The 24,716-nt window shown below is 29.8% G+C and overlaps 6 protein-coding genes across 6 annotated transcripts; 2 read left to right on the forward strand and 4 right to left on the reverse strand. All coding sequences in view use genetic code 12, as the record gives it.

Annotated features, from left to right (window-relative positions):
• Positions 1-224: 224 nt before the first annotated feature.
• DFJ63DRAFT_311943 (uncharacterized protein) lies at positions 225-1,745 on the reverse strand (the record flags this gene model as incomplete). The annotated part of the gene is made up of 1 exon (XM_064905874.1): positions 225-1,745. The coding sequence occupies one exon, from the start codon at positions 1,743-1,745 to the stop codon at positions 225-227; it is 1,521 nt and encodes a 506-aa protein (XP_064763950.1).
• Positions 1,746-2,083: 338 nt separating this feature from the next.
• Positions 2,084-5,683, reverse strand: PMC1 (calcium-transporting ATPase; the record flags this gene model as incomplete). The annotated part of the gene is made up of 1 exon (XM_064907993.1): positions 2,084-5,683. The coding sequence occupies one exon, from the start codon at positions 5,681-5,683 to the stop codon at positions 2,084-2,086; it is 3,600 nt and encodes a 1,199-aa protein (XP_064763951.1).
• Positions 5,684-14,466: 8,783 nt separating this feature from the next.
• Positions 14,467-16,290, forward strand: AIP2 (D-lactate dehydrogenase). Its single transcript, XM_064906881.1, has one exon. The coding sequence runs from the start codon at positions 14,554-14,556 to the stop codon at positions 16,198-16,200; it is 1,647 nt and encodes a 548-aa protein (XP_064763952.1). The 5' UTR covers positions 14,467-14,553; the 3' UTR covers positions 16,201-16,290.
• A 5-nt stretch (positions 16,291-16,295) lies between these two features.
• Positions 16,296-18,494, reverse strand: FAA21 (medium-chain fatty acid-CoA ligase; the record flags this gene model as incomplete). The annotated part of the gene is made up of 1 exon (XM_064904798.1): positions 16,296-18,494. The coding sequence occupies one exon, from the start codon at positions 18,492-18,494 to the stop codon at positions 16,296-16,298; it is 2,199 nt and encodes a 732-aa protein (XP_064763953.1).
• A 1,118-nt stretch (positions 18,495-19,612) lies between these two features.
• DFJ63DRAFT_334202 (uncharacterized protein) lies at positions 19,613-20,250 on the forward strand (the record flags this gene model as incomplete). The annotated part of the gene is made up of 2 exons (XM_064907994.1): positions 19,613-19,627; positions 20,053-20,250. 2 exons carry the CDS (start codon positions 19,613-19,615, stop codon positions 20,248-20,250), a joined length of 213 nt encoding a protein of 70 aa, XP_064763954.1.
• A 790-nt stretch (positions 20,251-21,040) lies between these two features.
• DFJ63DRAFT_334203 (uncharacterized protein) lies at positions 21,041-23,608 on the reverse strand (the record flags this gene model as incomplete). The annotated part of the gene is made up of 1 exon (XM_064907995.1): positions 21,041-23,608. The coding sequence occupies one exon, from the start codon at positions 23,606-23,608 to the stop codon at positions 21,041-21,043; it is 2,568 nt and encodes an 855-aa protein (XP_064763955.1).
• Positions 23,609-24,716: the final 1,108 nt, after the last annotated feature.

The raw sequence follows: 24,716 nt of genomic DNA on the forward strand, positions 1-24,716 counted from the left end.
GATTCGATAGGATTAATGCATCATTGTTAGGTCGTATGGATTATAATGTATGTAATGTATTGTAAATAAATAATCAATTAATTTAACGGCTAATTGTAATCTAATGTTTTGTACTATCTATCTATGGTCTAATAAATATTCTATACCTAATAAGGTGATGAGATACGACGACTACGCTTGACTGATTTCATTCATAACGGCTGGCATGACTAAAAATTCAGAACTTAATTTTCAAATTCGAATTGTTTACCGACTTTAATAATACTTGAAATTAAATCATCAATGATTTTATCGGTTAAAATTGGGGAATTAAACACAACTCGGAAAAATTCACCTCTTTCTTCATTTTCTTTAGGCTTAGCAGTTGGATTTGGTGAAAAATCAACTAAATATTTTCCTAATTTATGTAATTCTCTCGATATAAATCTAGTAATATCAGTATTATCATGACTTTTATATGATTTAGGTTTATAATAGAAACAAACTTGGAAACATTGAGGATCATCAATAATCAATTTAAATCTTGAATCTTGTTTAATTTGAGTAACGAAATATTCTACAATCTTAAAAGCATGATTGATTCTTTTTTGAAATCCTTCATATCCATAATATAACCAAGCCATATAAAACTTGAATGAATCAGCACGACGTCCACATCCCATGGTTCCATCTGCTAAATCATAATTCTCATCGTCATCATCTTCACGTCCATGGAATAAATATGGAGCTTGTAAACTCATAGCAGTTTGGAAATTACCCACATGAGGAATCAATAAAAATGAACAGGTATTGGGTATACCTAACATCTTATGAGGATTAACGGTTATAGAATCAGCATGTTCACATCCTTTTAATTTATATTTATGTTCGTCAGAGAATATCACATTTCCACCCCATGATCCATCAATATGGAAATAAATATTATGTTTGTGAGCAATCTTGGAAATGGCTTCAAATGGATCATATGATCCAAAAACAGTTGTACCAGCAGTAGCATTGATATAAAGCGGAGTATACCCTTCTTTAATGGTTCTATTGATGGTTTCTTGTAAGGAATCAATATTCATTGATCCATCATCTGAAATATCAACTTTAAATACGGAATTAGCTCCAATTCCTAACAAGATTGCAGCCTTTTCTACTGAATAATGGCAATGCTTAGAAGTATAAATGGCGAATTTATAATTACCATTTCCTTTTAATTTAGTATCAGGGAATTTCAAACTTCTAGCCATTTGTAATGAAGTAATATTTGACCATGAACCTCCTGAAAAGGTTAATCCACCACATGTAGTTTTATTATTAGTGAAAAATAAAGATGCATATTTTCTACCGATATAATTCTCAATCACTGATAAAACAGGTGATACAGTATAAACATGACTATTAGTATTAAGAACTGATAATAAAATATCAGATATCACCCCAATAGGATTATTTGACGCATATAATTTATCCATAAACCCCGGATTCCAAGTATTAACGGAATATTGCAATACTTTATCAATAACAGCAAACAATTCATCGGTATTAGCCACCGGTTTGGTCAATTCATCTTCAGTATATTTAAAAAACTGAGTTTTTAAAAATTGGGGTTCTTGATAATTCCCTAATGAATCCAGTTGATAATTAGATGAGTTGGGATCGGATTTCGAGATATATTCTAATAATCGAGGTTTCAAAATAGTAAGAAGTTCGTCTAATTCTTGGACTCTATTAGCCTCTAACTCGGATGTGATACCCATACTACTAACTTGTGCCTTTGATATGGTGTGATATGAAGTTGTCGTAATTGAAAAATTTTCCTGTTTGATTTGCCTTTTTATTTTCTGGTTCTACTTTTTTTCTTTGGTTTAATTTGTCACCAGTCCCAATTAGGAAAGTGTGGTTTGGAACTCTTAATAAACTGCAAAAAAACGACAAAATTAGAGGTGAGCCCCATACAGATCTAGAGATCCAACCCATAATTTGTTCTCTTTTGTAAAGGTTAGTATGATTCTACAAAGTGGATTGAATTCATCAATACTTTTGTTTTGTCTAAATACAAATAAATATAATACAATAAATAATATATAAAAGGAATCTAATTGATTTGTTTTAAGCTATGTTCTTCAACTTCTTCTTCGTCATCACTATGTTTTTCTAAATCTCCTCTACGAGCAGCTCTCTTTTTAGCACTTAACCATCCAAATCCGACATAATATAAAAATGTAAAGAACGCCTTGGTAGGGAAAATCTTTTCAACCCACCAATTTGGAATCAATCTAATAAGAAGACCAGCTGGAATACTAATAAATCCACAAATCATTGCAGTTGCCCATTGTGGACCAGTTTGTCTAACAATACTGAACGAAGCACCACCAACAAACATAATCAAGATTTGACAACCACCAATGATAGCGGCAATGACAACAAAATACCAATTTCTGAACAAATGTTGGAAGAAATCTAAATTTTCACGTGTCATTCTACCTCTAACAGTAGTGACTTCATCAGCTTCATCTAATTTTCTAGTAACGAATAATTTCCAAAATTGTAACCACACAAAAGTGTTAAATGTCATAGCATCTAATTGTTTATTGGCATGACTATCAAGGACGGCACCTGCTCCATAAAAGATTTGACGACCAGCAAAATGTAAGGTGAAAGTAATAATTAATTGAGTAAGAGCCTGACCCATAATCATTTTCCACATCGATGTGGAAATCAAAGGAGCTGTTCTACCTGCTGGTCTTCTGTTTAATAATGATTCATCTGGTTTATCAGTAGCTAAAGCTAATGCAGCTAAAGTATCCATAATTAAATTAACCCATAACAATTGAACAGCTGTTAAGACGGATTGATTGTTTGAGGAGGCCACAGCTGATACGAAAGTAAGAACACAGGCAGTGATATTAACAGTTAATTGAAATTGAATGAATTTCTTAATTGAAGTAGCTACAGTTCTACCCCATTTGATGGCTTGAACAATATCAGTAAAATCATCTGTCATTAAAATAATATCAGATGCTTCTCTGGCAACTTCAGTACCAGCAATACCCATAGAGAAACCAACATCGGCTAATTTCAAAGCTGGAGCATCATTAGTACCATCACCAGTAACAGCAACGACTTCACCGGCTTTACGTAAAGTATCAACTAAAATACGTTTATCTTCTGGAGATGATCTTGCAAGGACTTTTAATTCAGGTACGATTCTAGTTCTCTCTGCTGGAGATAATTTTCTGAATTCAGGACCTTCCATAAAAGCATATTCATTTGATAAATCTTCAGAAGTTAAAATATTACATCCTTTAGAAATAGCTTTAGCAGTGATTAAATTATCACCAGTAACCATTCTAACCGTAACACCAGCTAATTTACATTTTAACACAGCTTCGGCCACGCCATCCTTTAATGGATCTTGAATACCAACTAAAGCATCAAGAGTTAATGGTTTGGTAGAAGAAGCAGTAGCACTAACATTAACTAAAAGGTTTGCATCAGCTTCATTATCATGATTTGGATCAATGAATTCAGCAGGTGGCCACTGTGAAATATTAACGAAATCACGATGACCTAAAGCAATAGCTCTTAAGGCATCATTGGCATATTCATCAATTTTATGTAAGGAAAGATCACGTAATTTTCTATCTAATTTGATTAATTCACCAGTATTGTTATATTCAAATCCACAATTTTTAAATACGATTTCAGCAGCACCTTTAACATATAATCTATATCCGTTATTGATTTTCATTACAACACCAGCCCATTTTCTTGAACTTTCAAAGGGAATGACTTGAACTATATCAGGTTGAGATTGTTGACGATGTTGTTCTAAATTCATTTTATTAAAAAGATTGAATTTGTCAGCGGCTAATATTAATAATGCTGATTCAGTCTTATTACCTAAATAAGGTTCAGATACTTGACCCATTTTAATTTGATCTTCATGAGATTTACTTGATGTGAATAAAGTTTGAAAGAATGTCTTTTTTGGAGGTCTTTGTTTAGCTAATTCAGCTTGTTTTGGATCATAATCCCCATTTTCAAACGCAGTTGAATTTAAAGAAATATTAGTACACACAAATACTTTTAAATCATCAGATAATTGATTAATGATTTGAGTTGATTTTGGCCCATCTCCATTAGAAGAATCATCGAATTCAAAAGGAGTATTTGATTCAGAATCTAATCCGAAAAACCCTTTTACGATTCTCATTTTATTTTCAGTTAAAGTACCAGTTTTATCAGAACAAATAGCAGTAGCTCCACCCATAGTTTCACAAGATTTTAACACTCTGACTAAATTACCATTTTGAGCCATTCTAGTAGTGGCAAAAGCTAAGGCTAAAGTAACAGCTAATGGTAAACCTTCAGGTACAGCCACCACGACGATAGTAACGGCGGTAATTAAAATATTAATGAAGTTTTTGGCTTTTTCAGTAGGGATTAAGTTACTATTTTTATGATCACCAGTAATATTAATACAGAATCTAATGAATAAAATGACGAATAATAATAAGGCAGCTAAGAACCCATATTTGGAAATACCTTCAGCTAAATTATCTAATCTTTCTTGTAAAGGAGTAGTTTCAGCCTCATGTCTTAAACTTAACATGGTTCTACCATGAATGGAATTAACCCCAACGGCAGTAACAACGGCATTACCTAATCCACTTAATACCTTAGCACCAGAAATTAAATATGGATCACGGAATTTAATAGTGGAGGAACCTAAATCTTCATTGGTAGGTAAATAATTTTCATAAATGTTCATAGCATCATTGACGGGGACTTTATTAATGGATTCTGATTCACCAGTTAAAGCTGATTCATCACATTCAACTTCACCTTGGAATAAAATAGCATCACCAGGAACAACATCCCCAGTTTGTAAATTAATAATATCTCCTACTAATAAATCATAAATTGAGATTAATTTTTGTTGACCATCTCTAAGCACGATTAATTCACGATCTTCCTTTTTAGCATTTAAACGAGCAAATTGACGTTCCTTTTGATAATCATTCCCAGCACCTACAACAACCACAATGAAAACAGCTACTAAAATAGCAACCCCTTCAACCCAATCAACTTTAGGTAAAGCCTTACCTTCATCGTCGTATTCTGTTCCTTCACCAAAAGTTTCATAAAGCCCTAAAGCCAATGAAACCACGGCAGCGATGGATAATAAAATCAAAACTTTATCTTTTAAAGCTTCGAAACATAATCGAAGAAATGAACGTTGAGCTTTCACAGGTAATCTATTGGCACCAAAATTATGGATTCTGGATTGGAAATCTTGATGATCATGATCATTTAAACCGTGTCGTATATCGGTATGTAAAAGATGAGTTAATTTATCGAATCCACCTAACTCATATAAAGTCTTTAAAGATTTTGGATCATGTAAAGTGGTTAACTCTTCTGGGGTTATTAATGGTGTATCGTATTTGGATGAGATGGTTAATCTGGTAGTTAATTTATGAATGGGAGATGATGGATCATTTGAAGTTGATAATTGGATGGCATCTTCAGTAATGTCTTCGTTATTTAAAGGTGTAGTTGAATTTACACTAGCAGCATCTGAAATAGATCCTGGATCTTCATCATCGTCATTCACTCGACTATTGAGGATACTATTAGGAGATAAAAAGTTTGAGTTGCCAATTTTATCAGCAGGTGTTAATGGAGCCATGATATAGTATATGTGTTCAAAAGATGGAATGAAAATTGAAATGAGGAAAGATGATAAAATTTATAATGGAATGAAAAAGGAAGAAGGAGGCGATAAAGTTATCAAATGCAAATAAAGATGATGATGATGATGATAGTAGTTAATATTTATTTAGTGTAAAATATTCAACTGAAATGAAATGAAATTAGAACGGCTCTAAATTTGGAAGGACAAGGTCAGAACAAATACTGATTTCATATATATATATATGATGGTTACTATGAAGAATGATGGTGGTATTATTGGTTTATTCTCTAATAACGGATAAATGCCGGAAGTATAAAAGTATAACCAACTATTGGTATATTATCGTTTATAGATTAAACTTGAATGAATATCTCGTGAATTGAAGGCTTTGGCTGTTAAAAAAAAATGATTAAGCCAACAATACAGTTAATACACAAAAGATGAATGATTACACCCTGAATAAAACTAAACAATTAAGCTGACCTGAACTAAGCTGAGCTATGCTAACTAAAAAATTCAGATTGCTAAGTCACTCTTTTCAATTTGTAACTATACAATTATCAGGCTCAGGCTCCATTAATATATATATAATAAAATCTAAAACTCACCTCAAAAATAACCACAAAAAAAATGAAGAAAAGAAAAAAAAAAAAAAGAATTAAAATCAGGGCTATGCTAATCTTTTATATGCAGGCCATATATCCCATCTTTCATGGCAGACAACAGAGAGTTACTGTGGATGGGTTAACCTTTTGTACCATTATGAGCCGTTCATTAGAATGGATGAATAGATAGATAGATAGATAGATACTACCACTAAGTTATATTAGATACAGTAATTCCGCGTTTTATCAATTTCTATTTTGTACTCTTATTTAGTTAGTTCATTCCTTATTACTAGTATTAAGTTTGCTCTCTCTATTTCTCTCCCCCAATTATATTCCGTATGATTCCTTAGTTTCAAAAAAGCTTTATTCTCCATTTATTTTGCTTATATTTATATTACGATATATACGTTTTGATTTATTTACTTATTCACATGACGATTACTTAATTCAGATAAAGTTTGGGTCATTATTTATCATTATTCTTCCCTGACCTTGTATGATCCGTTTTGTCCAGTAGTAACCACGCCAATCAACTTATCATAAATGTCGCGCGTCGTGAAATGTCTCGTCCTTAAGGCGTACCTTTTTTTGCGTTATTCCGTTTCTTTTTTTTTTAATTTAATTTAATTTTAAAAAAGAAATTTTTTTTATCATCATCAAATGATCATAATATATTACCATCATGAGTTTAATTATTATAGAGATTATATGATCTAACAGTCAAGTAAAATTATTTTATCCTATTGTATATTCTCTCATCAATTAGATACCACACATTAAGGTTAAATTACTTGGTGGCTTTTAATGCTCATCATCTTTGAAGTCAAAATTTTGTGATCTCGCAATTTGCCTAATCTGGAAATGCGTTTAGAGCGCGTTTCCGTCAATTAATTCTATTTCTTCTTTTCCATGTTTAATTTGATTATTTGGCTGAGTAGCAAGGGTACGACAACAAGGCAAAAACTCTTTTCATGTAGTTAATTAAATTCTTCATTACAACTTGATCTCCACAATGGTTTTTTTTATATTTTTGTTTTCTTGGCTCAGGCTATGGCTGCAACTTTATCTCTATGCCCTCGAATAATTCCTCCTTGTTTCTTCAATGTGACACACGGAAGCTTATAGTTTATTTACAATAAAATATCTCATGTTCTTGATCCTTATTCTAAATTATCAGAATCAATCGTTGTAACAATGTTAAAAAAGGGATAATAGTAGTATAGTAAGAGTTTATATATATCAATTCAGGCGCAGTTTTTTCTTTACACTTTTTTTTGCATTTTTTTCTTGTATTTGCGGTAATTAATTTTTATAAACGAAATAAGATAAATGGTATAAGGCATTTGAAAAGCGTATAGAAATTCTATTGCCTTTCAAATCAAGAAATAAAGATCGAAAAGTTAACTTGGTAGTTTATCTTGACTCTTCTTTGTATGATCTATTTAGGATTGAAGTCTTTACTAATTAGGTTATTTTTACCATACTAACATTATTGAATTTATTTAGGATTTAGAATATATTTATAGTTTGCTAATGTTTGTTACTGGTTTTGGGCAAAACTTTCTTTTATCAGTTTCCTATGACAGCGTACAAATGCAATTAATATATAATTTTAATTATTAGTTATTTATTTTAGTTTTGTAGAATTGTAAATTTGTGAATTTATTAACTATTAATTAGATTCTATGATGATCGATGATAGTTTAACCATATAGTACTTAAATCTATCACTAATATGATAGGTATTAAATTTACACAAATTCATAAAAATATCCCTTGATCTCCACAAAGCGATCAAAAAAGTAAAGTTTTACACATTTGGATTTCCTTAAATAAAAATTATCAATCCAAGCATTAAGTTTTGAAAACACCACTTTGATTTCAGTTAGTTATCCTATAGCTATCCAGCTTTAAGGATTATTACCATTTATTTCGGACAATTGCTTTACTAACTTATAGATAAAAAGGATGTATCTTTTGTTAATAGGAAACGGCAGCATGATTTTACCTCAGTTAAAACTTTCTTATAATTATCCATGAAGATACTCAACATTTATTAATAAACATATTATATATATTATTACATGGACGTATTGTAGATTTATAATTTTAAACACATTATTATTACTATGTTCTTTTATATGTTGTGATATTTCTTAGTGTATCTCTTGTTTTCTTTATGTAAAGTTTCTAACTGTGTAAGTTGTAAGCTTAATACTTTATATGGTTTATTAAGACTAATCTCGATAGAGTAATAAAAACTCATCAACAGGATAAATTTCTACCAAAGTTAAGATAAAACAAACAGTTCATTCATATCTCTTACTATATACTCATCTTGCTATATAGACTGGTTTCAAGTTAATTCATAATGTATTGTATTAGATACATCATCAACAAATCCGCATAATCTGAAACAGCCAAAAATTTGTTGCAAATATTGAAAACCACAAATCAAAAAAGACTATAAATATGAGCCAAATTGTCAATATTCAAATTAATACCATATGTTTTTGAACTATATCCTTATTGATAAAAAGAATGAGAATAATATGATTACTTTGTTGCTGTATTCGAATTTACTTACTTATATTTTCTATTTAGGTTCAATAATAACAACTTTTAGATATTAAATATCGTGAATCCAAGAATATTTACAATGATTGGAAAGCCATGGCATAGGGTGGTTGTGTAGGATAGAAATGTATATGTTTACTTGTTTATTTATCTGATTATTTCAATATTGTAGTTATTATGGTAAAAGCTGTGTAAAAAAAATTATGTTTCTTATAAAAGAGGGATGTTATAAATTTGTCTCAAAAATATTTGAATAAATTAAAATTTTAAGAAACATTCTTTATCTAACTGACTATTTCGTGTTGAGATAACTCCTATTCTATTTAGATTGTGCTTGTTTAAAGCATATTTACATTACTGACTAATTCGACTCTTTATCTAGCACACATTCTTCACTAATTTTTAGGTGAGTTAGGCATGCATATTATAGTTAAGTATTTCATTCTTTTTTGGATATTTTATTGAATAGACGAATTATATATATTTAATTAGTGTTACATATTGTATAATTATAAATTTAAGCACATTATTACCACTAAACACTCTGGTTCTGGTGACCAAATTGTAATATGAACAATTATTTCTTAGTTGTACGTGCTGCAAATAATTTAAAAAACTATAAATATGAAGTCAAATACGCATTTTGTTTTATAACATTTTATGAAATGATCAATTAACTATGAAATGTTTTAATAGTTGAATACAGAATAATTTTTACTTAACAGTTTTTCTTATAGTTCAACTACTAACAGATTTAGGTCAAGTGTTTATTCGTCTGAGAATAGGGATCCTAAGCATTTTGTAAGTTCTGTTCAAATGAAATAAGTTACTATTTGGTTATCAATCATTCCTTTAGCTAGAGCATGATATGGAGTTTATTGATTCCTTCACACATTTTATAATTTAATAAAAAGTTTTATATATATATTTGATACTAACTGTAGAATGTAGAGAGGAACTCTTGATGCTTATACTATATATAACTTGATATTGATGGTTTACTCTTGACTTGGTTGGTCTCATAATAAGCCCATAATCAATGAAAACGTTTCGTAATAGATACCAATTATATATTTTAAGATCTGACAAAATTTCAAAGTATATAAATATGGTAAATTGCTTGAAAAATTCTTTCAGTCCAATACTTTCTTTTACTTGGGTGTCTCTTTTGAACAAACTCGAAGCTCATAATGCATTTTCAACTTACAATAATAAGTCTATTTAGGTATCATATGACGTACTCACCAAAAAAAGTGAATAAGAATAATCTACCTCCTCTAGTACAGTTACAGATTACATACACTATCTGTTAAATACATTTAATTTTGTTTATTTATTTTACTATTTTATACTTTGTGTAGAGTTTATTACTCTGAAAATAACGGTGAAAATATGATCTACTATCTTACAATTACTTTAATAGACCAACTGATTCAATGTCGCTGATAATAAGTGAATTTAATCAAGGTTAAATTACACTTATCGACATAAAACTTGTTATCTAGGATATAAATACTAACAATTATAGTTATAATGAAATTTAAATGATTGATATATATTATATACTTCTCAACGTTTAGATTAATAACAATGTCTTTTTATTGTAGAATAATCAATAGATAGAACCTATTTAGTATTTCTTTCAAGACTAATTACTCCCTCCTCTTTTCCCATTATTTTTTTTGTGCTGCAAATAATTTAAAAAACTATAAATAGTTTGAGAAAGTACGCATAATTTTTAAACATCCAATTTTTGTTTTATTCCTTCAATAATCTAACATTATTAATATCTAGGGTTTTTAATTAATACTAATTAGCTAGGCAAAACTTATTGTGAACATCAATATGAAGATAGCCGCAAAGCGGATGGTTCTGTGTCGGATATATATACTTAATATATGATTATATGATTATCTTTTTATCTATTATGTAGAATTGTAGTTATATCGCTTTAATCAAGTTAAACTAGATAAATTTTTATGTACAGACAATGGTTATACAATACTTTACAATAACTGAAAATATCCCTTAATGACGAGAATGTAAATAAATACTTATCAAAAAAGACTATAAATATATCATGGAACCACATTTCCAAACCCTTTTTAAAATCTATGTTCACAATATTAGTTTAACTATATATAAATAGCTATATATACTTACGATTTTAGTTTTTATTTAGATAAATTACTAACATAAAAGAAGTTTTGTACGCCCTTATTTCATTGATGTACATTCCGAATGAGAATAGTATGATGTCCTAGGAGTTTAATATATATTTATTATATTTATTAATTTAAAAAATTCATTGTAGATTTGTAGGCTAGCTAACGATAGATCATTATCGTGGTTAACTTTTAATATAGACATAACCTCCATCATAATTCAAAGCTCAATATTACTTTGGCCAACTCAAGCATCAATAGCTTAGGTATAATCATAGAATAAAAGTCCATAGGATCTCATTTCTATACCAATTTAATTGTGTGTGGGTGCGTGCTGCAATTAATTTAAAAAACTATAAATAGAGAATGTCTAATTGCTTGTGAATAGTTTGTTTGTATTCACTAAAGTCATTTCTTTCAGTAGTCCTGATACGGTTACGAAGAAGATAATTATGCCGAGTAATACAAACAATTCAATCTATTTAGGATACATATTTATATAATACTAACTTAAAAGATAAAGATAAAGATATCTTTGATAATTTTGGAGGAATAAATGAAGTTAATATTGATATTCGAATTTATAATTATTTATATTCTTAACTGCTTTAAACCCAATGTAGAATTGTAGAATCTCTAATAAACCATCCATCCATCTTTCAAAATATTTGAATTTTGATCTTAAATTTATATAAGCTACTTCTACTTGTGTGGACATTTACTATAAATAATATATAAAATCCTAATAAAATATTTTGATTAATTCTTTCTATTACTTTTCCTTTCAAGACTATGCAACTTAAAGATTGACATAATACGTATAGGAGTTTCTACAACAATAATTTAATTCCATAGGTCACATACTAACAACAGCAGGTAAGCAGGTATCTCGTTTAAATACATGGATAGTTGAAATCTATAGTTCGTATTAAATTTATATTATATTTATTAATTCAAACCTCATTGTAGACTTGTAAATTTTAATCAACTCTATTAACGTTTAATATTGTTCATCATGATATGCAAGATTTCCTTGAATATCTAACATTATGCTCAATGAATATTTACATTATCTATTGACTGATTCACAATACATATAACTTACAAATTGTGATTAACTACTTGTATCATGATGTTGGTTCATTATATTGTGTTGATTGGTAATTTATCAGAGTTCACCCCTTTTCTCACTAATAAAATTTTATTGGTGAGGGGATGCTGCAAATATTTTTAAAAACTATAAATACCACACGAAAAGTCTGATTATTATTTTTATTCCATTACATTCTTAATTAGTTTAAATCTTCAGCATTGTTATTTCTAAATGGGTTTTTGTCCACTTATCATATGATATGTTGTTTTTATACGAATGACATCTATTTCTAACCAATTAAGATTCGTCTTAATAACTATTTAGAAAACCTACTTACTCTATTATAGTGCAAACACCTCCGTTGGATTGGAACATAAGTAAATGTCTAAGTTCCTGCAACTATAATATACATGGTTTTTATATTTAATTATTTCATTAACCTATTGTAGACATGTAATTCTACTTGGGTTTATAGAATTGATTGATCATAAGTCAATATTTTCAATTTTGGTTATGTATCATTTCTTTGATAAAACGAAATCTGAAACAAGGACCATAAATGTGTGTTATTTTTTAATATGGTTAATTTAATTTCAAAAAACTATAAATTCCCACTCAATTCTTCATATCCTTTTTAGAGGTCTCTTAATTTAAATCTACTATAATAATAAAGTACTAACCTTTCATGAAATTTATTTAGGTCAACTATTTAACTATTTAGACTAAGAACACTAGTTGTGTTATATCTAGCAACACTTAAAATACCGTATGTTCAACAACAACAATATATATTTATTATATTTTATTAATTCAATTTCAATGTAGAGTAATCAATTCATTTTCTTACTTCTACTAGTTCTATACATTGCAACCTTATGAATATCCTGTACTAATAAAGACTTTATTGATAAATGTTATATGTTTCAATATTTAACGTTGGAGCTTTTTTCCTGTGGCATGGTCAGTGAGTTCCAAAAACTATAAATACTAGGATAAACTACCACATTCCTTTATTCAATTTTGATTTAGAAAATCAAAGAATAGTTGTATACAATTTTTCAAAAGTAAGGGTAATTCCTTTTCTACTTTTATTGTTAACATTTTAATTAATCTATTTAGGCTTACAGGATACTAACCATAACTATGAAATCTTTTATCTAATTTAGCACTAATTAAACAATATACATTATATATTTATTTATCAGTTGTTTAAAGGATCTTCTTGATTCTTCTTGTAGATTTGTAAAAATATTAAATTGGTGATAAATATGACAAAATCTATATTACAAATTAAATTTTTAAATCTTTAATTACAACTTCTTCTCTCTTTTTCTATGTCGAATCTTTTGGTTCAACCTGTATCGACAGATGATTGCTCTACTTACTGCTTTAATTATTTAGCTTTAGATAATAACAGAAATTATAGGCTGGTTAGTGAAACGTATTAATTGGTTTGTTGCTATATTATACCCATGTTATATTTTATAATTAAAATAATTTGTAGAATTGTAATGATTAAGCGCTTATCTTCACGAATGTTCAAACCATGATTTGAACCAGCCTGTTTGATCTTAAGTGCTTCTTGTGCTATCATGAATAATAGGACCATCTACAAACCTAAATGACATTGTTTCTCATATAGTTATATACAATGAAGTCTTTTTGTAAAATGTGTGAGATCACTCCCCCAATCGCAAAATCTGAACCATTTCTTAATTTGTGTGTGTGTGAGAGTTAGGGGGTTGGGTCAAAAACTATAAATATCAGACTAAACGTACTTCGCTATTCCTGCTTCTTTTCATCAATTTCCTTAGCACTGTTGATTACAAAGCTTGTTATATAAAACGAGGAAGAGAAAACTACTAACTATATAATCAATTCAATTTAGTCTTTTTAATACTAACTAGGACACTGTTAGGGGCGTATACTGGATCATATATTTTTAACATCATTTGTTTAATATTACATTTATTATATTTATTAATTGATTGATTTAAAAATCATTGTAGAATGTATATAGAGCTTATTACTCTAGATTTCAATAATCTCATCTCCTTGATCGTCACTTGTGTGTTTTAGACAGATATCTATAACCTTATCCATCTCTAATTGGAAAAGTAAAGCCATCTTCCGATCCCTCAAAAAATTGATCTACCCAAACATTGATGGAATGAACCTAAACCTAAAAACTTTACATCAATGGACTAAGAACGATTATTCAGATCAATCCCCTGTCAACCTCAATCAAATGATGTTCATTAAACATTCCTTTCCTATTGCAAATCTGATTCACTTAATTTGCTTATTACCCCAAATCACGTGTAAGGTGAGTCAAAAAAAAAAATATGGAGAGATGAAAAATTAAAATTAATCATCTAATCTAGATTCAAAGGTTATATCGCTAATACTGACTATTACAAGATGATTGGAGCATCTAGATCAGTTATAAGTTCTGTTGGTAGAAGAACAATTGCTAAATGTTCTAAACCTATATTATCTTCCTCGGTAAGATACTTATCTACCACTTTAAACAACCATAATGAATCTAAAATACGAGTCAAAAATCAATATATCAGATCTTATTCAAGTAGTAGTACTGTTCCATTAACGGCTGAAACTTATGCTGATAAAGTTCAACGTGATGAAAGATTCAAAGCCTTAGATGCTGAAGATATTCAATATTTCAAATCAATTTTAAATGATTCTATTATTGAAAATGAAGATGATCTTTTATTTTATAATGAAGATTGGATGAGAAAATATCGTGGTCAATCGAAATTATTATTAAAACCCAAAACTACTGAACAAGTAAGTCAAATTTTGAAATATTGTAATGATAAGAAATTAGCTGTTGTACCTCAAGGTGGTAATACTGGTTTAGTAGGAGGTTCTATTCCAGTATTTGATGAAATCATCTTATCATTATCATCCATAAATAAAATCAGATCGTTTGATTCAGTAAGTGGGATTTTAAAATGTGATGCCGGTGTCATTTTAGAAACTGCTGATCAATATTTAGCTGATCAAGGATATATATTCCCTCTTGATTTAGGTGCCAAAGGTTCTTGTCATGTAGGTGGTGTGGTGGCTACTAATGCTGGTGGTTTAAGATTATTAAGATATGGTTCATTACATGGATCAGTATTAGGATTAGAAGCTGTTTTACCAGATGGTACTATTTATAATTCGATGGATTCTTTAAGAAAAGATAATACTGGTTACGATTTAAAACATTTATTTATTGGAAGTGAAGGTTCAATTGGAGTTATTACTGGGGTATCAATTTTATGTCCTGCTAGACCACAAGCTTTTAATGTGGCTTTCTTAGGTGTATCCTCCTATGAAGCTGTTCAACAAGTCTTTAATGATGCTAGAAAAGAATTAAGTGAGATTTTATCTGCTTTTGAATTCATGGATTTAAATTCTCAAAGATTAGTAGGACAATATTTAAAATCAGATCATCCAATTGAAAGTGCTGAATATCCATTTTATGTCTTAATTGAAACTTCAGGATCTAATAAAGATCATGATGATGAAAAATTAGAAACTTTCTTAGGAACCGCTATGGAAAATGGATTAGTTGAAGATGGTATCATCGCCCAAGATGAAACTCAATTAAAGAATTTATGGAATTGGCGTGAAAATATCCCTGAAGCTTCACAAATGAATGGTGGAGTGTATAAATATGATGTTTCCATTCCATTAAAGGATCTTTATGGATTAGTTGAAGCTGCTAATGAAAGATTAGAAGCAGCTGGTATAGTTGATTTTGAAGATGCTTCTAAACCAGTTGTGAAAGCGGTTGGATATGGACATATTGGAGATGGGAATTTACATTTAAATGTGGCTGTAAGACAATATTCTAAAGCAGTTGAAAAAGTATTAGAACCATTTGTTTATGAATGGGTATCATCTAAAAAAGGATCTATCTCTGCTGAACATGGGTTAGGATTCCAAAAGAAGAATTATATAAGTTATTCCAAATCTGATATTGAAATTAAATTATTTAAAGATATTAAGAAACATTACGATCCAAATGGAATTTTAAATCCTTACAAGTACATTTAAAGAAAAAAAAAACCATTTGACTAAAAAAAAGTGTATAAGGTATTATATATAAGTTTATAAATTAAATAAATCCTATTTATGACTAAACTATGGGGTTATAATTTAGTATCAACTTTTCTAATTAATGACCCTTCTTCGTATAATTCATCATGAATAGATTTGAAGAATTTAGAAGCCATGGGTCTTTTAATCTTTAAAGTTGGAGTTATGACATTATCTTCTAATTTCAATGGTTCAAAAGTAACATAAATATTATGAACTTTTTCAAATCCTAATAATAACCCTTCTTGATCCACAGCTTTATTCATGTCTTCAATTAAAGCTAATTTATGGTCAGGATTTTTAAAGAATTCAATGATTTCTTCTTGAGATGATAATTTATCTCTAAATCTTTTCCAAATATATTGATTAACCGTCATTGGATCTAATCCGACAATACCGACTAAATAAGTCTTTAAGGAATCACCATGAATATATAATTGAGAAATGACAGGGAATTTAGATAAATAAGTATTTTCAATTTTTTCAGGAGTGATATATTCTCCTTGAGCCAATTTAAAGAAATTCTTCACTCTATCAATAATATATAATCGATTACCATTATTAGCGTCGACTCTAGCCACATCACCAGTAGCAAACCAACCATCTTTATCAAGAGCCTTTGCGGTTTCTTCTGGATTTTTATAATATTCAGTGAATATTTGTGGACCTCTTAATAATAATTCACCTCTTGGACCTCCTTCATCAGTTGATAAATAATTCATGGTGGGTAATTCACGTAATCTCATTTCACAAGTTATAGCAATAGCCCCACATGAACCCGGATCTTTTTCGAATTTTTGAGCTACACAAACACCAGCAAATGATTCAGTTAATCCATAACCTTGAGACATACCAGTATTTAAAGTTGCCTTTAAGAATTTGATGGTTTCAGGAGAAATTGGAGCAGAACCACAATTGAAAGATACCACTCTATCAAATCCTAATTTCTTACGAAGTATTTGTAAGAATTGATCATAAACAATATGTTTCCCTTCAGCTCCATCATGAGCTGATTGCCATTCGATTTTCTTAGCGATAATACCCGAGAAAATCTTTTGTAATACTGGTTTATCATAATTATTAATGGTTTGAGATTTCAAAGCGGCTTCTAATTTAGTATAAACACGAGGAACCAAGGATAAATAATGAGGTCTTAATACTTTAACATCATCTAATAAAGTTAATGCAGAAGGAGATTGAGGAAATCCAATTGAAGCACCTTGAAACATGGCATATTGTAAATTCATTCTTTCATAAATATGAGCCAATGGTAAAAATGCATATGTAACAGCTCGTTTTATAGGTTTAACATTGGCCACACAAAAAGTTACAGCTGAAACCCCTTGTCTATGTTCTAAAACTACCCCCTTTGGATTAGCACCAGTAGTACCTGATGTGAAAGAGATAGTATAGATTGAATCAGCAGTTGGAGGGATATGTTCTAATGGATTAATTTCACCTAATTTTTCAATTTGATTAAAATCATATAATGAAATTTGATGAGATTTAGCAAATTCAATTAAATTTAAATCATTAGTATTTTCCCGATCTAATGGATCCATTGATACTAAAACAATTAAATTATTTAATTCTTCACCATAAGTTGATTTTAATTTAACTAAATTTTCAATTTTATCTTTGGAAGCAATCACAATAGGAGATTTAGTTAAATTCAAAATATATTTTGAAGTTTCAGGACCTAAACTATCATAAAGAGCAGTATTAGTTAAGGAATAAGTTATACATGCTAAATCAGCAATTCCCCATTCAGCTCTATTAGAAGAGAATAATGATACAATGAATGAAGATTGAGGTTGATTTTGATGAGGATTATAAGATAAATCCAAATTATCATCAATGGTTGATTTGAATTGATTATTTTGTAAGACGAAAAATAATCCTGAACCAAAATTTGTTCTTCTTTGATTTATAGTTTGATATGATTGCCAAGTATAAGGACCAAATTTCCCAGTGGATGGGATTTTATATCTTGTACCATAACAATCAAATTGAGCATTGATAGTGGAAGTATGATCGAATAAGCGATATAATGTATCTAAGGAAGGATGAGGTATAGTTAATAATTTATCAGGACTATAAGCATTTCTATAAATGGCAGAATAACCATCTTGTTTAGAATTTGGAACAGCTACTGCATTAGATAAAGCAGATGGAGCAATTGGAGTATTCAGTTCAAGTAAAGCATTGATATGGTCTGGACTTTCATTAAAAAGTGAATGTTGAGTAGCCATGATTGATGATGATGATGATAATTGAAGATAAGGAGAACGGAGTTGGTGAAAAATGGAAAAATTATTTACTAAATGCGATAACCGTAACCGTAATCCAAATCAATATTCTTTCAACCTTACCTGATAATAGTTAAGACACAGTTTTAAAATCAATCTGAGAAAAGTAGTATGAAAAAGCTGAATCAAATTTGAAAGAAATTTAATCAGTTATTTATAAGTTTTGCTTAGAAATACCGAGGTTCGTAAATTCGGTTGTAAAATTTTAGTGGGGTTTCCCTGTTTTTAGTGGTGGTGGGTGGTGGTTTAGTGGACGAAAAATATATTTATTTTAACGGAAATTTGGTCGGTGTGGGTATGGTGGGGGAGGGGAATTATTAAAATAAATAATTCGTTCATCAGACATTATGATTTGGATTAAAGTTGATGAATGGGAACGGGTTAATTAATTTGATCTAATCATACCTTTGATTGTTTATATCTTATTTGACATAATCTTGTTGGTTTTAGAGTTAACTATAAAGTTGAATTCTACAGTGTATACTAATCCGTTACTTCGCTGAGGTCGATTAAGGAGAAATCCGCTTTTTTTTATGGTTTCTTTTTTTTCATTGATATAAGAAAAAGAAATGAAAAGAAAAGAAAGGACAATCTGTTTAACAATTCATGATAATTATAAACTTATCTATACTATTCTAACTTATCCAAACAATCATAATCGGTGTTAGAATGGATCGGTTGACTGGAGATATACCTAGAATAGTAGATATATACCATTCCTTCCCGAGGGATTGTGTCTTTGACCGATTGGTTATGTGCAGGATGACATTTCAGTATTTATTTTTTATTTTACCCCACGCTAAACTAACCGATTTTAAAAAGCAAAATAAAGAAGATAACTCCTCCAATGAGGAGGATCAGTTAGTAAATAATTATAAATATTTATCTTATGATGTCTCCTCTTCTGTTGTCATCTCCTATTATTCATGTATAATTAAACGTTTAAAAAATAAGATAATCATTTACATACTTTATGGTTAATTCTTATTATGAGATAATTTCCTGCATATTAACTGTGTGATTCACCATATTATACCATCCATGCCACTGGAATTACTCACATGACTTCACGTCATGTGACTCTTATTTTTCATTTTTTATTTTGTCATTAATATTTTTTTATTACGTCTCTTCTTTGTTGTTGATCAGAAAGTTTGTAGACACGTAAATGAAATGAAATGAAAAAAAAAAAAGCGTAAATAAAAATCACTAAAACTCTCTCTCACTTTGTTTCCAAGAAATACATCCACCACCATTCTCTTTTAGATCATTCTACTTACTTATAGTATCTTCGATTCATTTCCCATATCATAGTCACTAGACCTTCATTCACTACTTCATTTCATTTCTCCTTAACTTCATATCCCTTTTCATCCTCCTTATAATTATTATACAACAACAACTAAAATGGTAAGTACCCTTTTTTCTCGGGCTTTCACTTTTTGACAGCACCACCATCACATTTGATTTTAACTTATATACTAACTGCTATGGGCTCTAGGCATTACAAACTCAACAACAAAAAGCTGCTAATTCAAAGTTTGCTAAGAAGAATGTTAATAAACAAGGTAAACCTCAATCTGTCTTGAAATCAAAAAATCAAAAATCTGAAATACCAGTTAGTAGAACTTGGTTAATTATTTTATTATTTTTAGTTATTGGAGGTGGGGTTTTAGAATTAATTAGATTATTCTTTTAATTTATGACATGACGTTAAATCGAAGAAGAAGGTTGAACCCCTTTGATAAGAGTTGTTTAATCTCGTGATAACGGAGTAATCAGCGTTATCAGTGAAAGTTAACAACGAAGTCATACCCACAATTTGGTCATAACAGATCCATCAAATTTCCATCAGTAGTGCTAGTCCAACATCAAATCCATCCCATTTTGTACATCACTTACCTTCATCTTCACCTTCTTGCAATACCTTTCCTACTTGTCCATCCGTCCGTCCCTCCCTCCATCCCTCCTCGTCTCTACTTTCAGTTCTTGACTTATTATTAGGTTATTATTATTATTATTACTTTTGTTATCACAATCTCAATTCCTGCTTTTATAATTACTATTCATAAACACTAGGTTATCCCACAGGTACCTAGTCATCATCACTCATCATCACTCCGCCGTTAATTCCCTTGTGGAGTATCCCACCTTATAAACTCATACTCTCACTCTCTCACTCATGACAACACACGATAATCTCATTACATTACATCATTTATTGATCTTGTATTTTATACATCCATACATACATACAAAACCTTTAACTGCTCCCTTTACATACCTTTTAATATACACATATTTATTAGTATTGAGTAGTTGTCAATCGTATTTGTGTATATATATTATAAAACCTTTATTTCTAAAAAATAATCAAACTAAATATCAAATCCCATATAAATAAAATAATAAAAAAAAAATCATACAAAAATAAATAAAAAATATATAAATAAATAATATAAATAAATAAAATAATCTTATCATAAATTTCATCTCTCGATTAATCCAGTATCAATCAGTAAATTCAATAATCCTTCATCTCCATTACTTCCCGAAGCAGTAGTGATGGGACTAGTGGTACCAGTTGATGAAACACTACTGCTACTCTGAGGATTCAATTTGATTTTTGAACTATAACCGTAATTTCTCTTGATGGGGATCACTCTTTGAGGAATTTCATTTCCAAATTCTTTAAAATAATCATAAAATTGATCTCCTTGATCATGTTCGTCTTGTTCGTGTTCATTGGTGGGGAAATCATAAATTGCAAATTCAATGTTTTTATTATTTATTAAATTCAAAAATGGCGCACAAGTTTCAATCTCAGCTTGTGAAAGAGGATTAATTAATCTCACATTAGATATAATATCTTCATCTTGAGCATCTTGGGGGATCAAACTCGGTATCACATTGGCATTCACGGGTTGAGTGGGTAATTCATATTTAAATACATGATTTCCATTCAAAGGAGAGATTAATTTTAATTCATTATCCTTGGATAAAATGGCCAATTGATTGATATATTCTCCTGATTCATCATTGGAAATATTAGGTAATGGAATGAATCGTTTAGCTTTGAATGATGATAAAATCCATGAATCAAGAAATTGACCTCCTCCTCCACCACCATTACCACCATTAACCAGACTAATCTCACCACCATTTCCTCCTTTCACTTTAATATTGGAACTAGTACTACTTCCTGAACTCACTCTCTTCTTCTTTTTCTTTTTCATTTTTAAACTATTAGGATAATTATGATTATTATTCAATGTCCCACTTAAATAATTTATATTAAACCAATGAATCAGTCCTGAATCTTTATTAATACATCCAAATCCTGAATTATTCCCATACACTAAATCATCCTTATGATTATAATTATTATTCATAAACCAAAAGATTTCGGAAATGATTGCAGAGGTTTTACCCCGTTGGAATTTCCCAATTAAGGATATCTCATATGATAATCGATATAAATCCCACATATAAAGTGAATCTCCTCTCATATTGACTGAGATCAATTGTAAATCATAGGGAGAGAGGGATAATTTCGATACTCCTCCTGGTGGTTTGAAAATACCTAATACTTTATCATTTGATAAATCAAGGATTTTAATGATTCGATTATTATATCCATCTTCCCATGTTTTCTTCATTGTGCTTGAAAGTGTATGAGCTGTGGTTGATGCCGTGGAATATAATAATTTCCCAATTGATTTCCCAATCGAATTTAAAGTGGGAGTTTCCATCATGGTAGCGGTAGTAGTAGATGGGGTATTATTACTGGTGGGATTGGTTGGTGAGTCGGTACTTATTAATGATTTCACTTTCATTGATGATAATTCAGATAATTTAAATAATCCATCAAGAGCACTATTTGATAAACTTGATAATACCTTGTTTAATAATGGACCTGAAGCTGGTAATTTCACGGGGGTAAACCCTGTTGAATCTTGTAAATTTAAACTTAAATTCAAATTTGTATTATTCGGGGTATTGAAATTAGTTATGATCGGATCTAATTCATCATACGATGCATCATTAATTATAAACGTATCATTCATAACATTATTTGGAGTGGTATTGGTGGCAGTGCTAGTAGCTGCTGAATTATTATTATTACTTCCCATAGCTAATAAATGTTTATATTCAAACGTTGATGGAGAATAAACCAACCAATTATCAATAATATCAAAGATCGGTATACCATCAGAACTTAAACTTGTTTGTAATAAGATGTCATCATTAGGGAACTTATTAATGATATTAAATTTACTTAAGATCGGTTGACATGAAGATTTCTTAATTGAATATAATGAAGCATTCACATTACCAAATAAGATTTCACTATGATCAAGATCAAATTTATAAATCAATAATAATCCTTCATTATCCCCTATAATGATGAATTTATTGGAAGTTTTGATATGAGTTGGATTTCCAAATATAAATGGTAAAGTGATGGATTGAATTATTGTAGTGGATCCATATTCAAGGGTTACTTTATGTAATTCTAAATTTGATTTATCACCTTGTTTCTTAACAACGATAAGATTATAAAAAGTAGATTGTTCATTAATGATATTAAAGAACTTAATTGATTCATTAGAACTTTCATATTGCTTGGCGATTTTAAGTTGATAATTCAAATGTAACGTATCAGTATCAACAATTTTTGAAGTATTTTGACCATTTTGATGATCAATTGATTTCCAATCCCATATTTCTAATACTGAAGATTCAGGATAAACCATAAGGATTTGACCATGAGATCCATATTCAATCAAGGTTGATACGCCTCCACCTAATGATAAATCTTCTAAACCCTCTTCAACTGCATCATCACCACTACTTGCACTTGAACTAACAGGGATAGAATTGGTACTGCTGGTTGATGTAGCTGATTTTATCTTTTTCCAAGTAGCTGAGGCACTACCTAACTTGTATCCCTTTTTAGGATTAGTATGAAGTTTAGTTAATTTAATTTGATCATTTGTAGTTGTGGTGTTAGTAGACGTGGTGGTATTAGTTGGATTGATATTGGATTCAGGCATTATCATATCAGATAATATGACAATGGATGATTGATTGATTTAGTTAAGGTCTTATTGAAGTTGTAATAGATTGATTGATTGATATGGTTTGAACAAGTTGTTATGGATGGATGCTGCCAAAATAAATAAGTTGTTTTGGTTTACTTTACTTTACTTTCCCTGTTTATTTATTTATTTCTTTTGGGGGGGTGAGGTGGGGAGCGGATGTACTGCGTATTACCAGAAATTTGAGTCACAAATAAATATTTTTATGAGAGATAACAACGGTATGAGGGGGGAGCAGGAACAGATAAGCTATTACAACTTGGGAATAGGTTGACGGTATGAAGTTAAGGAATGAATTAAGAAGAATGAATAAAGGAAGAAGATGAAGGAAGAGGGAAGTAGAAATAATAATTAAAAAGGAAATCAGATAACTCAACATAGTTAAATGTTGAGTAGATTTTAAAATAATTGTGTGTGTATTTGATTGATTGATATCCACGTAAGGTTGTGTAAATTGAAGTTTTATGGTGTATATCCATTAGTTTATTTATTATTATTACTATTGTTAGGTAGCACTGGGTTAACTACTTCATTCTATACCTACTTAATATGATACTATAAGCTGATCAACTCTAATAATATCATCTATATATAACCAAATTAATGTAGAGGGAGAGGGAGGGCCCTGTGGGTTTTGCGAGACGCGACTTTAAAATAATTGCAATTTTTAGGGAGCTAAAAGGACCACACATGGAGGAGATTAGTGTGAGATTAGGGAGAGTTTATTTATGTAAATCGTCGGTAATTATCCAATATAATTGGTTGATGGTAATATTCATAGTGTTACCTATCATTATTATCATCAACATTAACATTCCCTTTATAACTTTCTGCCCATCTTTAAACCTTCTCCTTCCACCTTCTCCCTATCAGTCTCCCTAAAAATAATATTTTTTCTGTCAGAACTTACTGTTCTTATCTAATCTGACTTTAACTCTGAGGAGGGGATTAGAACGACATTTGTATCCGTTAAGATTTTACTACGACATTCATAGATGGTCCACCTGCATATAATTCAAAGACCGAGTTATATACATGACACCATTTTTTTTCAAACTGTTTA

Source organism: Scheffersomyces coipomensis (genome assembly GCF_036884675.1).
Source record: "Scheffersomyces coipomensis strain NRRL Y-17651 chromosome Unknown DFJ63scaffold_2, whole genome shotgun sequence".
Classification (NCBI taxonomy): Eukaryota; Fungi; Ascomycota; class Pichiomycetes; order Serinales; family Debaryomycetaceae; genus Scheffersomyces; species Scheffersomyces coipomensis.